Genomic DNA, 13,509 nt, shown 5'->3' with positions numbered 1-13,509 from the left:
TTCCAACCAGTTAATTAGAAATTTTAGATGTTTTCCAAGTAGCTTCCTGGCGACCCTTTCCAAATAAGGTCAAGTTCAGAGCTGCAATATGGACGAGGGTGTCTCTTCTGGTTTTGTTTGACAGTGGGTTTCTGTTCAGAAATGACCAAAAAAAAGAAGAAGAAAAAAAAAGAAAAAAAAAGTTAAATTTGTCTTACTTCTGGGTAGCTCCATTGTAATAAGTCACTGTAAGTTCTAGCTGTATTTACCGGAAGGGAATGGGCATTTCTAGAACATGTCATCCTAAATTGTCTGCAGTAAGTGGATAAATAACTCCTTGAAAGTTCCTATTTCTCTGTGTTGACAGTGAAGAGAGTATAATGGATGACTTGCAGAGGTGCAGATGTGTAATTGTTTTGAAGTGTCTTACCTGTAGTACTGTCCTCTGAAGCTCTTCCACTTGTTAATTTTTACTTTTCCCTTAAAGCAATCTCAGGCAAATGAGTAGAATCATTTCTCCCCCTCACCAGCATGCTTAGTACTGTTAGGATGGAAGTATTACAGGGTGAATATAGTCATTTAAATGTATTGCAGTAGGAAGATAATTGCAGAGCCCTTGTGGGAGTATAATAATCAAGCATGAGTGAGTAAATAAACAACAACATAGAAAACGTGACATATAAGTAGCCTGTGAGATAACCTGGCAGTCTGCAAGCCGTTCTTTGGTGGCTTTCAAACGGTTATTAGATTAAGCCTTTCTCAAGTCAGACCGTGATAGTAATGCCAAAATCACCTACACTTGTTTGTTTTGACTTTCAGGTAGTTTGAAAAAAATATGCCCGGCTATCTTCTGGCTCCAAACTGCAATTATGCCAGAAAGTTTATTCTGCAGATGCTTGTGAATGGAGCCTGAAGACCAGCAGTGTGCCAGTGAGCGTCGGCCACGACACAAGAGCATTCGCTAGCCAGGAAAATGACGAGCTTTCTTGAGGAAGAAACAAAGAAGAAACCTTAATTTCTTGCATAGTTGGAAGGCAAAGCAATACAATCTTGACTCTTGGTTAACTTAAAGAAACATTTTTCAAAAATACCTCTGGACTGTGTGGATCTTTGATGCAAACGTGCCTTTGAACGTGTGCAAATAAATCATTGGAAGAATCAATTGGGCAAAGGAGTCATTGAAAGAGTGGCTGCTGAAGAATCATGACAAAGCACTTGGAGATCATCAATTTGTCATTTTTGCTGGAACATGAAAGGGAAACAATATTGGGAGTATTGAAGAGAGATGAGTATCTGAAAAAAGTTGAAGATAAAAGGATAAGGTAACCCTTTTTATTACTGTTCTTAAAAATATGGTCCATGGTACAGATATTTTTGTGGTACCCAGTGAAGATTTTCTAGATGCCTCAGGAGAAGGATGAATGTTGGGAGGTGGCACAGTTAATTACAATCAAAGTCAAGTGTTAAAAAGGAAGCTGCTTGCTAGTGTGGCCCTCTGTAAAAAACCCCTTGTGTTTGTTGCTTCAAGGTGAAGGAGTAAGAAAAAGTGCGAAAATACACAGCAGAGGTTTTTAAATTTGAGATTCTGTAGAATTTAAATTTTGAGATGGAAGGCTTTAGTCAGGCTCTTGAACTTTCTTCCTCTGAGAGGAGGTACATGCTTTGTGTCTCCAGAGCTGCAGGAGGGGAAGTTCGGAAGGTGTCACAGGGAGAGAAAGTAGGCGCCTGCCTCTGTGCACCGGCCCGTGCAACACGGGGCAAAGGCGAGATAGTGACCTTTTTCTCTCTGTTGCAGTGTTTACAGAATAGGGAGGAGGAGGGACGCTTCATTTTTCAAATGTCTTAGATTTACTAATAAATAAATAAAACTAAATATCTCAGGTATAGATCTGAAGAGTCACTGATGGGAGAAGTAGAGACTCAAGGTGTTAATACAGAGTCCATGTGTTCTTTTCTGAGGGGAAAAAAAGGTAAAAGTCAAAGTTCAAAGAACAATGTGTGGAGGCAGGCTGAGAGTCAGCTATTTTAGATGACTCAGAGCGGGTCAGTTATCGGTTCTGCGAAGTTTCATATGCTTTTCCAGTATGTTGCTGTTGTTGCTTCCCCTCCTTCTCCCCACTGCCCTCTTAAACTTTTATACAGTGCTGGTTCTGAGAAATGGGCTTAGCGTGGATGTATGCAGCACTTGGTGTTGACAAGGCTGCTGAGTGTCATGGATGACAAAGGGAAGATTTTGAGCCTTTGCTGGTTTCTGTTCATGTATTCCAAGGCCAGACTGCATTGCTCTTCCCATTGAGTTGCTAAAAAGCATTTTAGACACAGTGCCTTGCAGAGATGCACGCTCAGCGCTTGCTGAGGCTTTTTTGTCTAAAACTATTACTTGGAAATCCATGCAGAGTTAACCTCCTGTTTTGGAAGTCTTTCTACCTTAAGAGAACCAAGTCTAAGTGCAATGCCTCTACTGGTGTGCAGCCCATTTAACTGCAGAATATTGTGGCTCATCTAAATGGAGTGGGCTAAAACTGGTTGCTGCTTCTGTTGCAAGACTGGAAGGAAAGATGTTTCTTTATGGTGGTGTGGGCAAATTAATCATTTCATCTCCTTGATGATTTGTCAGATGAAGAAGAAAACAGATGGAGCACTGTTTGTTCCAGGCATTGTGCTCTGTTTTGTAATAGGTTAAACATTTCAAAGTCAGTATTTCAGTTTTCTAAGGTGGTGGCCTTGGAAACATGTGACATGTCAGTAGTCATCGATCAAATGCATGGGTATGAAGTGCAATGGTGTATCAGATCACTAGTGTCCCAACCCCTCAGAAAGCTTTCTTTTCTACTACTGTCATTTCCCAGCCTCAAGTGGAAAGCTGAAACTCCTGAGGTTTTGTGGGTTTGGTTTCTTTTTGTTCGTTTAGGGGTTTTGTTGTTTTGTTGGGGTTTTTTTGGTTGGTTTTTTTTTTTTTTTATATATGATGCCTTACACCCTCTAATCTGCTTTTTTTTGGCACTACTGGAAGTCACTCTGCCAAATGTACTGTTTGAGAACCCAAGACACCTGTGAGGATGCAGTTCAGTAAAGTGGCAGGCAGTATTGCCTAATCTGTGTTTTGGTACAAATGGAAAGAGCACCCTAAGAAAAGGCTGAAAATGAAGTTAATCTAATACCAATTAGGGTAACGAATGATGCAATGTGATGCTTATGCATACTTCTAGCACCTATATATGAACCAATTGTTTTTTAATTCAGAGTATATTTGGAGAATTGCCACTAGACCATACTGTGCTTGATAATGGTGGAATGTAGTCTATAAAAGACTGCTGAGATGTACAAACTATAAAGAATTGGGTGGGTAACTGCTCCCTAGGAGACTTCATAATTTTTTGTTTCTGAATACAGCCTGGCAAGGATATCTTTAATTATGTCTTATAAGTATACTTCAGAGGAACATTTGTTGTCTTTGGAATTCCATTTGGTACAATCTGTTATATATTATATCGAAGTACTTTGCAGAAGAACAAGTCCCTTTGTATTTATTTTCAAGTCATTTTTCATGCTGGCAAGATGCTTACTTCTACATTGTACTGAAAAAATTTTATTAGTCTGTTCCACTCTTTCTGAATCTACCTTGATATTTCTTTTCTGTTCCTTGTTCATCTTCAAAAGCCATCATAACTTGAAAGGATCTTTCTGTTAAACATGAAAGCAACAGTAAGTGTAGGAGGATGTCCTAATAATGAAATTGTTAAGAGTTATTTCCACTAATACGGCTCATGCTTGTGTTCTGGAGTGCAGTTGGCTATTCTTGTATTTTTACTTGACATACAAATATTTCACCTACATGTGAGAGAAACATGTAAGGCAGCAAGTGCTCTTTCTGTGGTCTAGTTTTAATAATACAAATAAGGAACCTGCTTAATAAATATTAGGGTATATATTCTTAACTTTAAGTGTGCATCTTGTGTGACTGGAAATTTGCTTTGAATATTGATTTAAAGCTGTTAGTAGATTATTTGTGCAAATAACTTACAGTGTTCTAAACATTGCTCTATGATGTTTTTTATGTTGGCCAAATGACCATCATGATTATTTTCAAATGTTAAGTTTATTTAGATGAAATAATTAAATTACATAGAGCTAGAATATCTAAAAATAGTGAACTTGACCATATTGAAGGTGAAAACGTAGGGTTTTTTTTAACATGTGAGTTGCTGGGAGAAGCTTGCATCCAGGTAATGTCAGTCAAGGCATTCTAAACTGAATGGTTTGGGCTGAAACGTGTCTTCTTCCTTACTTCCCCATCCTTCTACTATTTCACTATTACAAAATAGTTTTATTCTTTTAGGACCCTTTTTAGGCAAACCTGTATCACATTTAATATGCAGTGTCACAAGTCATTAATCATTCCTAAATTGAACGCATGTATTTGCCAGAAGAGGGGTGTACCACATACGAGGTGTGTTTCATCTAACTGTTGTTTATTTGTTTCAGTTCCAGCAGCAGCCCCACTGCATCCTTCCTAGCTGTGGCGTTACACAGGGAGCTGGGTCTGATGGTCATAGCATTTTGCATTTGAAGCTAGGTCTTCATCTCAACCTCATGCTATCACAGAGCAAACACACAATACACACTTACTGCTGATGTATATTGCTCTCTTGCCTTGACTGTTTTCCTAGACACCATTTAAAACACAAAGGTTCTTCTCATTCTTTACCAGGCAAAGCTGTAAACACCGTGGTTTTAGAAGAGGAGATGCCAGCATAATAATTGTTGAACTGAGAAAGAGAAGGAAAGCGCCTGTTTCTTCCAAGGATAAGGCTTTTAGTGAATTATTACTTGAATCATTCCCTCAGCGTTTAGGTTGCCAGAGGTTGTATAAGAACTGCACCAGCCCCAGATATGTTTTGACAAGGAAAGCTGGCATTCCTGTCTTTTCAGTTAACTAAAATGGTATCTCCTAACAGGTCTGAAGAGATCCATAGAAGCAATTTAGGGTATTAACTTCATTACAGTATAGGATAAACTGTTAGCATGGATACCACCATGTGGTAACTACGGGCAAGTACTTCAGAAAAAAAAAATTGAGTAACGGGAATGTGAATTGACTTATCTGCTGAGTATACATTTGGACTTGTTTATAAGCACAAAATGATTGCAAGACAGCATATAGTATGGTATATGATCTGTGTTTTTACGAGGCTGCCTATAAATATTTGAAGGAAAGAGCCCTTATGTTAAAACATATTGCTTATCCATACGTGTATGGGAAGTTGGGAAGCTGCTTGTCTGGCAGCTATCTCATTTGCCAAGTGGATTTAACACTTTGTTATTCCTTCAACCAGAGACTTTTCCATCAAAAGTGGTTACTTTGCCAGTACTCTAAGGGTAGAGATGCCTATTTTGCTCTACAGCGTTCTTCAAAAATGAAGATCCTCTATTGATGAAAGAATTTCTGATGGTGACTAATTCTCATACCCTGGGTACAATTTGATCTTTCAAAGACTAGTGAGAAGCTAATAAGCAATATGCATTTTATTTTTTTCTAAATCTTAGTAACAGATTTAGATGAGACGATAAGGGAGTTTCTCAGAAAAAGTTCTGTCTGTGAAAGTTTGTCATTGTTGCAATATTCCAATATAACTTCAGTTCCATTGCCTCCGATCCTTCTGTTCGCTGGGCTCTGTTCTGCCATTCATTATGTCAGTTCTCTTTTCCTTTGCAAATTCATTCTTTGCCTTTGCCTGTTTCCTTTTGTTGTCACGATATACCCCCCTATTCAAATATTCTTAAGACAGTTTTCATTGTACAGATCTGTTACATAAGCAAAATGTGAATATCTGTGCTTATAAAATAAGAACCTGAAAAATACTTCAGCTACTCAAACGGCTAAATTTTACAATGCAAGGAGAGCTCGATGGAAATTTGTAATAGCCCATCCCTTTGTGAACTGTCAATATTTACTGTTACTTTCCACATACTGTGTCAGACAGTGGAGGGAATCCGGCTAAGTTTGGATGAGGTATTGGGAATCAGTCTGGAAAGGAGTTTCCATTCTCCTTCAGCTTCCAGAAGTATGTTGATACCAGTTCCTGCACAGAAAAATTCTCTAGTATCTAAATTAGCAGCTGCGCATCTTCAGAAGGAGGATGTGTCACTTATCTGTGTAGGAAACAGAACTTTGTTAACAGCACGTGCAAGACTGGAGCAATTTCATATATTTAAGCTTTTTACTGGCTGAAGTCTTTAATTATAGTTGGTTCAAGACAAGTTTTTGATTTTTTTTAGTGTAATTTTTATGACTCTGAACTCTGAAAATTTAGAATGTGAAAATGAAATTAAGAATACCTGATGCTGCTCTACATTTTAAGATGAAAAAGGTTTTTGAAATGGGAAGAAAGAAGGTGTAGGAGAAATTTGAAAATCAAACCGAGGAATCATGTGTGCCATTGCATTTCACAGTGGTTTTTCAAACAAGAGAGGGGAGATGAGGTAGAAAAAATTTTCAGAATAAAAAGCTTTCCAAAATCCTAGTGAAATGAAAAAAGAATAAGAAAATCAGTTTGGTATTTAAAAAAAAAAAAAAAGTTACCTGACTGAAAATGGATCGTGCTTACAATTAGAGGCATTCTGTGTCTCTAGTGCCTCAGAAGATAACATTTGTTCAGGTGAATGGCTTGGGCAGCGAGTGTCTTGCCTCTTGCAGCAGTATAACTATTCTACTTTTCTGTATTGGGGGGAATAAATGTTTTCTAGGGTAAAACATGCTATTAAGGAAAAAATGGATCTGTTAAGATTTGTCATTGCTTCTTTCTGTTTGCAGGATTATCAGGGTTTGGGAATGGTCCATCTCTGGAGGCTGCATTTGTGAGGGAATGAGCGCCTTTGCCTGCCTCATAACTTTCAGTGTCAGTAGGGAAGAATCAGACCGTTTTAGGGCCTCTTTTGTGCCTCTTGCAGGTGGTGGGCAACTGTGCCAAGAGCCATGACTGCTTGCTGCTCCTTGGTTTGTGTTTTGTAGAATTGTGGCCCTTGCTGTCTGCATTTTTTCATTTTTTCCCTCATCTTTTCAAGGCATCATGTTTTCGTATTTATTTGTTAGAGGGACTTAGTCTAGGATCTGAGTAATTTCTCAAATTTGGTGTTGGCTATCCTTTTTTTCTCCCTGCTTGGATATCTTATGTGGGCTTTATAGACCCCATTTAGAAAGGCTTAGACTAAGTTATTCAGTGTTACCTGGAATACTAGTTAGAATGGAGCTCTCCTCCAATGCACTTAACGTATTTTCAGAGACAGTAGAGGGATCTTAATATAAATTCACAGTTAGAGGAATGGTTAAATATTCTTCTATCCTTGGCAGTCACAAATTTCTTTTTAATAGCTATCTTCTATCAAACAGCTGTTTTAATAAATAGTTTAGAAACCTCAGTGTATGATAAGATCCTTTTTCTCCAGCAGCATATTAATTTGGCTTCTGCTGAGTTTATTTTCATATTACTAGGAGAGGATTGATAAAGATTAATTCTCGTTTAGTATTTGAGATTAAATATATCTAACTGCATTAATTACATTCCTTTAAAATTAAGATTTCAAATCTTAGAATGACAAAAGGGAATTGGGTGTTTATAATGCAGCTGGTTCCTGTCTTGGGGGATAAAGAGTAGTGGCTACATGCTGTACTTGTTATCCCTTTTCAATATTGTGTAACTAGTGCAGATAGGCTGTGCTTGTTTGGAGGCTGTTACGATGATAGATTTTTTTTTCAGATGACTCACCCACCTTCTCCTCCTCTTCCTGGCCCTTGAGACATTTCATTTTTTATTTTCTTAAGATCAGAACATATTTGTTACAGTCAATCAGTGGTTCATTTCAACAAATAGTATAGGGAATCCCAAAAGAAAGCTCATATCCAGTATATCTGTCTGTATATTGTTTGCTTGCTGTTTTAATTTTCTGGTTTATTTGTTTGATTAAATGAGTGGAGAAGCTGTGGTTTGATTTATTTTATCTCAGTTCCCTGAAAGTCATCAAAGGCAGCTCTGTATTAAAAAACATGAAAACAAACACTTTTCAGGAAAAGCTGAGAGAGTTGGGACTGTTCAGCCTAGAGAAGGGAAGGCTTAGGGGGATCTTATTTATATGTATATATATATATATAAAGACCTGAAGGGAAGGTGCAAAGAGGATGGAACCAGGCTCTATTCAGTGATGTCCAGAGGCAGTGGGCACAAATTGAAACACAGGAGGTTCCACCTGAACATCAGGAAACACTTTTTCACTGTGAAGGTGACTGAGCCCTGGCACAGCTTGTCCTGGTAATTTGTGGAGTCTCCATCCCTGGAGATAATCAAAAGCTGTCTAGGCATGGTCCTGGGCAGCTGGGTCTTAGTGGTCCTGCTTCAGCAAGGGGTTTGGACCAGATGACCTCCAGAGGTCCCTTCCAACCTCAGCCATTCTGTGATTCTGTGACATACTGGAGCAAGTACAGTGAAGGGAGACAAAGATGATTAAGGGCTTGGAGCATCTTATCGGGAGAGATTGAGATAGCTGGGACTGTTCTGCCTAGAGAAGAGAAGCTTCAGGGGGATCTTATCAATGTGTATGAATGCCTAATGGGCATTAAAGAAGATGGAACCAGACTTTTCTGAGTGACGTCCAGTGAATGGGCAAGAGTCAGTGAGCACAAACTGAACTACAGGAAATTGCATGTGAACAGAAGAAAATTTTTTTTTTTATTGTGAGGGTGGTTAAACACTGGATGAGCCTGCTCAGAGAGATTGCAGAACGTCCATGCTTCAGAATAGCTGAAAGAATCCAGGGCAACCTGATATAGCTTGCTGCGCTTTGGAGCAGGAGGGTTGGACCAGATTGGTCTCAAGAGATTCCTTCCAACCCTTCCTCAGCTGTCCTATGATTTTGTGTTGTGGACTTCAGCACTGAAAAGATGAAGCTTGTGCAGGGAAGGAGCTTGTGCTTCAAGCAGTTGGGAAGTTCTGGCAGTATATTTTAAAATAAGACTTTACTGAGTATGACTTTGCTGAATGCTGGTTTTAGAATGAAGCATGTGACAGTGGGTGCGTTTATTTGTAGAAAAACTTCCAAAGACCTTAGCCACATTCGGGACAGTACACTGTAAAAGTAGTTCTTGCAGATGCTCTTCATACCCTAATGCTGTGACTTACCTTAGAGAATTTTCAATATTAATAACTTAAACACATTCTTATTTAGAACCAGCTATTTTATTGAAAATCCATCACTGTATGATGAGAAATAATATTTATCTGAGAAATTGGGTGAGCCCAGGTGTATTTATTTGACTACACTTCTCTAATTTTTGTGCCACAGAAATGTTTCCCCTCTCCTTTCTTGTGTTTCAGGGAATCTAGAAGGACTTGTAGCATTCAGTTGCTTATCTTGAACTCTTCTGCTTACAATTTCTCCTTTCTGACTGAATTACCAATACTCTGTTCATAGCAATCTGGTCCAGCTAGCTGAAAACAATGTCTGTGCTCCAGCTGAAATGTCTCAATGTTAACAGCTTCTATCATGCTGTCAGAAGCCCTCAGACTTTGTTGTGTTTTTCTTAGTCCACAGTGTCTGAGTTCTCTTATGTTTCATTGTGAATGAGGGAAGGGAAGAGGAAAGCCTGTCCCTTCTGGTTGCAAAGGGAAGCTTGAACATATCCAGGGAACTGAATATGATGTTTTAAATTTTTGGTATCATTTTAGTATTGAATCAATCATATGACTCAGAGGGGAGAGGATTTTGAAATTATTAAAAATTTCCAAGATTTTCAAATGCCTAAGTAGACATTATTGTGGATTGGTGACCCCCTGAAACTCTGGTAAGAGGCAGGTAAACAATGAGAGAACGTTTTGTGCACAGAGTGTTTAAGGCTGATCTGCTGTCTTCTTCTCCAGAGTCTACGTTGTCTCCCCAGTACTAGTGAGCTGGTTTTGCTGCTGAAGGAGACTCGGAACAAACAAGCCGATGGAAAGGGGGGAAAGTAGGCTGTGGTGGGCTGACCTTGGCTGGCTGCCAGACACCCACCAAGCTGCTCCCTTCCTGACCAGGACAGCGGCAGAAAATAGGGTGAAAAAACTCGTGGATCAAGATAATGACAGGCAGATTGCTTATCACAGGCAAAACAGACCTGACTCGGGGAAAATGTATTTAACTTGTTGCCACTAAAAAAAAAAAGTAGGATTCAGAGAAACAAGGACAAAACTGAAAATACCTTCTCCTCAATACCCCACTTCGCAGGCTCAACTTCACTCCTTTGTTCCAGAGTCTTCTTTCTCCTCCTCTGCCCCAAGTGGTGCAGGGGAATGGGGAGTGAGGGTCAATTCATAACGCTTGTTCTCTGCTGCTCCTTCCTCCTCACACTTGAAACCCCTGTTTCAACACAGGTCCTTTCCACAGGGGTATAGTCCTTCAGGAAAACTGCCTCTGTGTGGGTCCCCCATGGGATGCAGTTCTTGCCAGGAGCCTGCTCCAGCAGGAGCTCTCCACAGACTGCAGCTTCCTTCAGGGCATGCTCACCTGCTCCAGCATGGGATCCTCCATGGGCTGCAAGGTGGATGTCTGCTCCAGTATGGTCCCTTATGGGCTGCAGGGAGACAACTGACTTCACTATGATCTCTGCAGGCTGTAGGGGAATCTCTGCTTTGGCAGCTGGAGCACCTCCTCTTGCTCCTTCTTCACTGACTTCATGTCTGCAGGGCTATTTCACATTTTCCTCACTCCCCTGTCTCAGCTGCTGTGCAGCATTTTCCCCCCTTTCTTAAATGCGTGATGACAGAAGTGCCACCAGTATCGATTATGGGCTCAGCATTGGCCAGTGGTGGGTCTGATTTGGAGGCAGCTGGAACCGGCTCTGCCTGAAGAGGCACAGCCCCAATTTCATCTCACAGAGGCCACCCCTGAAGACCCCCAACTGCCAAAACCTTGCTATGCAAACCCAGTACAGATGCAGAGATAGTTTTGTGGGGGCAAGCTGAGTATAGCTGAATCTATTAGTGCTTGCTTGTTGTGTGTAGACATAAACCATAGCTGTCACCTCTGTATCAGTAACTTAGACCGACAGTTTGAGCTGACCTATGAGAAGTGAGTAGAAAGAGCGAAGTGACTGAGGTGCCAAAGAGGCCACATGGAAGCAAGGAGCAGTCCCAGAACTCCAGTTGTGCAGCATGTCTTTTTCTACTGTCAGCTCACAGGGAGAAGGTAGAACAGAAATTGGTGCGTGCAACTGAAGGTGGTGATCCATGTGGCAGGTGCAAACTGGATCTGCCCTTTCTCTTCTTTTTCATGGGTCCACATTTTCCGTGCTTGAAAGTCTCCTGACAGCAGCATCCCCCATTGCAGCTCTAAGCCCTGTTCATTGTGTGGACCCAGCACAGAGGCAAGTGGATGACTTTAGCATCTTCAGGAAGACAAAAAGTAGGTGAGAGGGACAGAAACACTAAGTATTGGCCAGATTAAGAATTCCTGATGAAGAAAGACATTCAGCTGTGACAGGGGGTTCTTGGGGGTAAACCTGGAAAGTGCTGCAATACCTCTCAATGTGTGAAAACACGATCCAATCTTAAATTTTCCTAAGATCAGTTGGTACTAAAAGTGGCTCTGCTAAAATAAAAGGGCCATGTAGCACAGTACTTTGACAAATTCACATTGCTGAGAGGGGAGACAGTAAATCAAGTGTTTTGTGAATGTTGTTTGATATTTAGTGAAATGTAAGTGAGCATAACCTCAGGGGTAATTAGATGTCTTCACAAACATTGAAGGGTGTATTTGTTACTCAAATGGATAGGTGTGGTATCCCTTTAAAAATACCATGGTCGAGGGTGCTCTGGTAGCAGGGTGTTGGTTTGGGGTTGGTTTTTTTTGCCTTAGCTCTCAGTCCAGAAGCAGCAGATTAATTGACTTTTGCTGTTTGAAGGCAGGCTTGTTTAGGAGGTAGAAAGGAGGGGGCAGCAAACCTGGTGACCATCTGCCTTCCCTGTGCCCAATGGCAATATTGCAGTTCACTTGGTAGTTTCTGTAGTGTAGGTCACTCGCCTGCATTTGGAACTGGCTGATTGACAGAAGAACATGGATATATACCTGTAACTAAGTGTATCTCTGCAGGAGGTAGGCAGATGTAAGATGCAATTGATAAACTGCCAGACCAGTTAGCGAAGTGCCAAGAAAAGCTGTGAAGCCTGGACAGACTTTTGAAAGCTATGGCATGAGAGCAAGGCTGTTTGGAGTGAACATGGGAGAAGGGCGCAAAGCAGAATCAAGAAATGGCTTTTGGACAGAGGCCAGCAGAGGAAAACGCTTGACAGGATTTGTAGTCACTGCCTGGAGGGATTGGACAGACCCTTTTTCAAAAGCTGTCAGAGGTTGAGCATCTGCAGGCCAGGTGGCTGCAGAGCAGCTGCTGTTCATGGCATCCCAGTGGGAAGCAAAATGCTAGCCTTTTAGCGAGGCAGCAACCTCGCTAAACACAAACAACCTCATTCTGTCAGAGCTTAGTCCCTGGTGGCTTAAGCAATGTTCCCAGTCTTCTTCACTGGGCTGCAACCTATTACCTTTTATTGGTTTTATCTTCCCAGTGGTCTTCTTTTGACATCTTTTGATTGATCTTTAGGTGAAGCCAGTAGCCAGTTTTGGTTTTCTTTTTAAATCCCCCTTAAATCATATATGTGTATGCAGAGAATGTGATTTCAGTGAGTCGGAGTGCTTCGTGGTAGAGGGACTCTGGAGTCTCTTAGCTGATGGCAGTGCATGAAAGAGAGTGTAAGGAAGGGTGAAGTAACGGGGACACAGCAACACCTGGGCATGTAAACCTGAGAGAACTTAGCAGCTGCTGAGCTGGGCCCCTGAGGAGGAGGTATTCTGGGGTAGGGTGGAGTGCAGGAGGGGTTTGAGAGGGTGGAGCAGGGGTTATCAGGGAGTCAGGAAAGTCAGATGGGCATAGAAAACTGCCTCTCCTGTCATCCTTCCTTACTCTTTCTCTTAAAATTCCTTTTTTTTTGCTGTTGGAAATACAGTAGTTACCTCTCACGGTTATTTTCTCTTTAAGGACCCAACTCATGCACCATTGAAATTGCAGCCTTCAAAATCTGGTCGTAAATGCAAATATTTTTATCCTGCAGAGTCAGTTGCAGAACTAGTAATCCACAAGTCACATTATTTATACTGACATTCTCCTTTTTTTTTTTTTTCTAATTGTAACATCACACCATGACACCACTATCTATTTTGATGTTTTGGTTTGGGATTTCTTAGGCTTTGAATAGCCAGTGCAAAATTGCATATGTGTTCCTAGCTAACTCTATGTTGGCATAGTATGAAATGCACCCTAATTACAGGAAAAATTTTCTCCTTTTCCTTCCGTGGATGCACAGGATAGTCCCAGTTTTAAGCTGCTGTCAACCAGGGCTCAGCATGACTTGAATTATTGATGAGGGACAAGCAAAGATGGTTTACCAATTGTGCAGAACTGTTCAGCTGTCTGCAGTTACTTATAGTGATCTACCAAAGGATTTTCTTGAC

At 40.7% G+C, this 13,509-nt stretch overlaps 1 protein-coding gene across 1 annotated transcript in view; it reads left to right on the top strand.

Moving 5' to 3' along the window:
* Nucleotides 1-807: 807 nt before the first annotated feature.
* The window catches only part of SYTL5 (synaptotagmin like 5), a 63,777-nt gene continuing 51,075 nt past the window's right edge, over nt 808-13,509 (top strand). Inside the window, exon 1 of the mRNA XM_040582448.1 lies at nt 808-1,301. Coding sequence (XP_040438382.1) covers nt 1,183-1,301 — 119 coding nt within the window. The 5' untranslated portion in view covers nt 808-1,182. The remainder of the gene's footprint in view (nt 1,302-13,509) is intronic.

This window comes from Falco naumanni, chromosome 2 (genome assembly GCF_017639655.2).
Source record: "Falco naumanni isolate bFalNau1 chromosome 2, bFalNau1.pat, whole genome shotgun sequence".
NCBI classification, from domain to species: domain Eukaryota; kingdom Metazoa; phylum Chordata; class Aves; order Falconiformes; family Falconidae; genus Falco; species Falco naumanni.
This window is presented reverse-complemented; position numbering and strand designations above follow the sequence as displayed.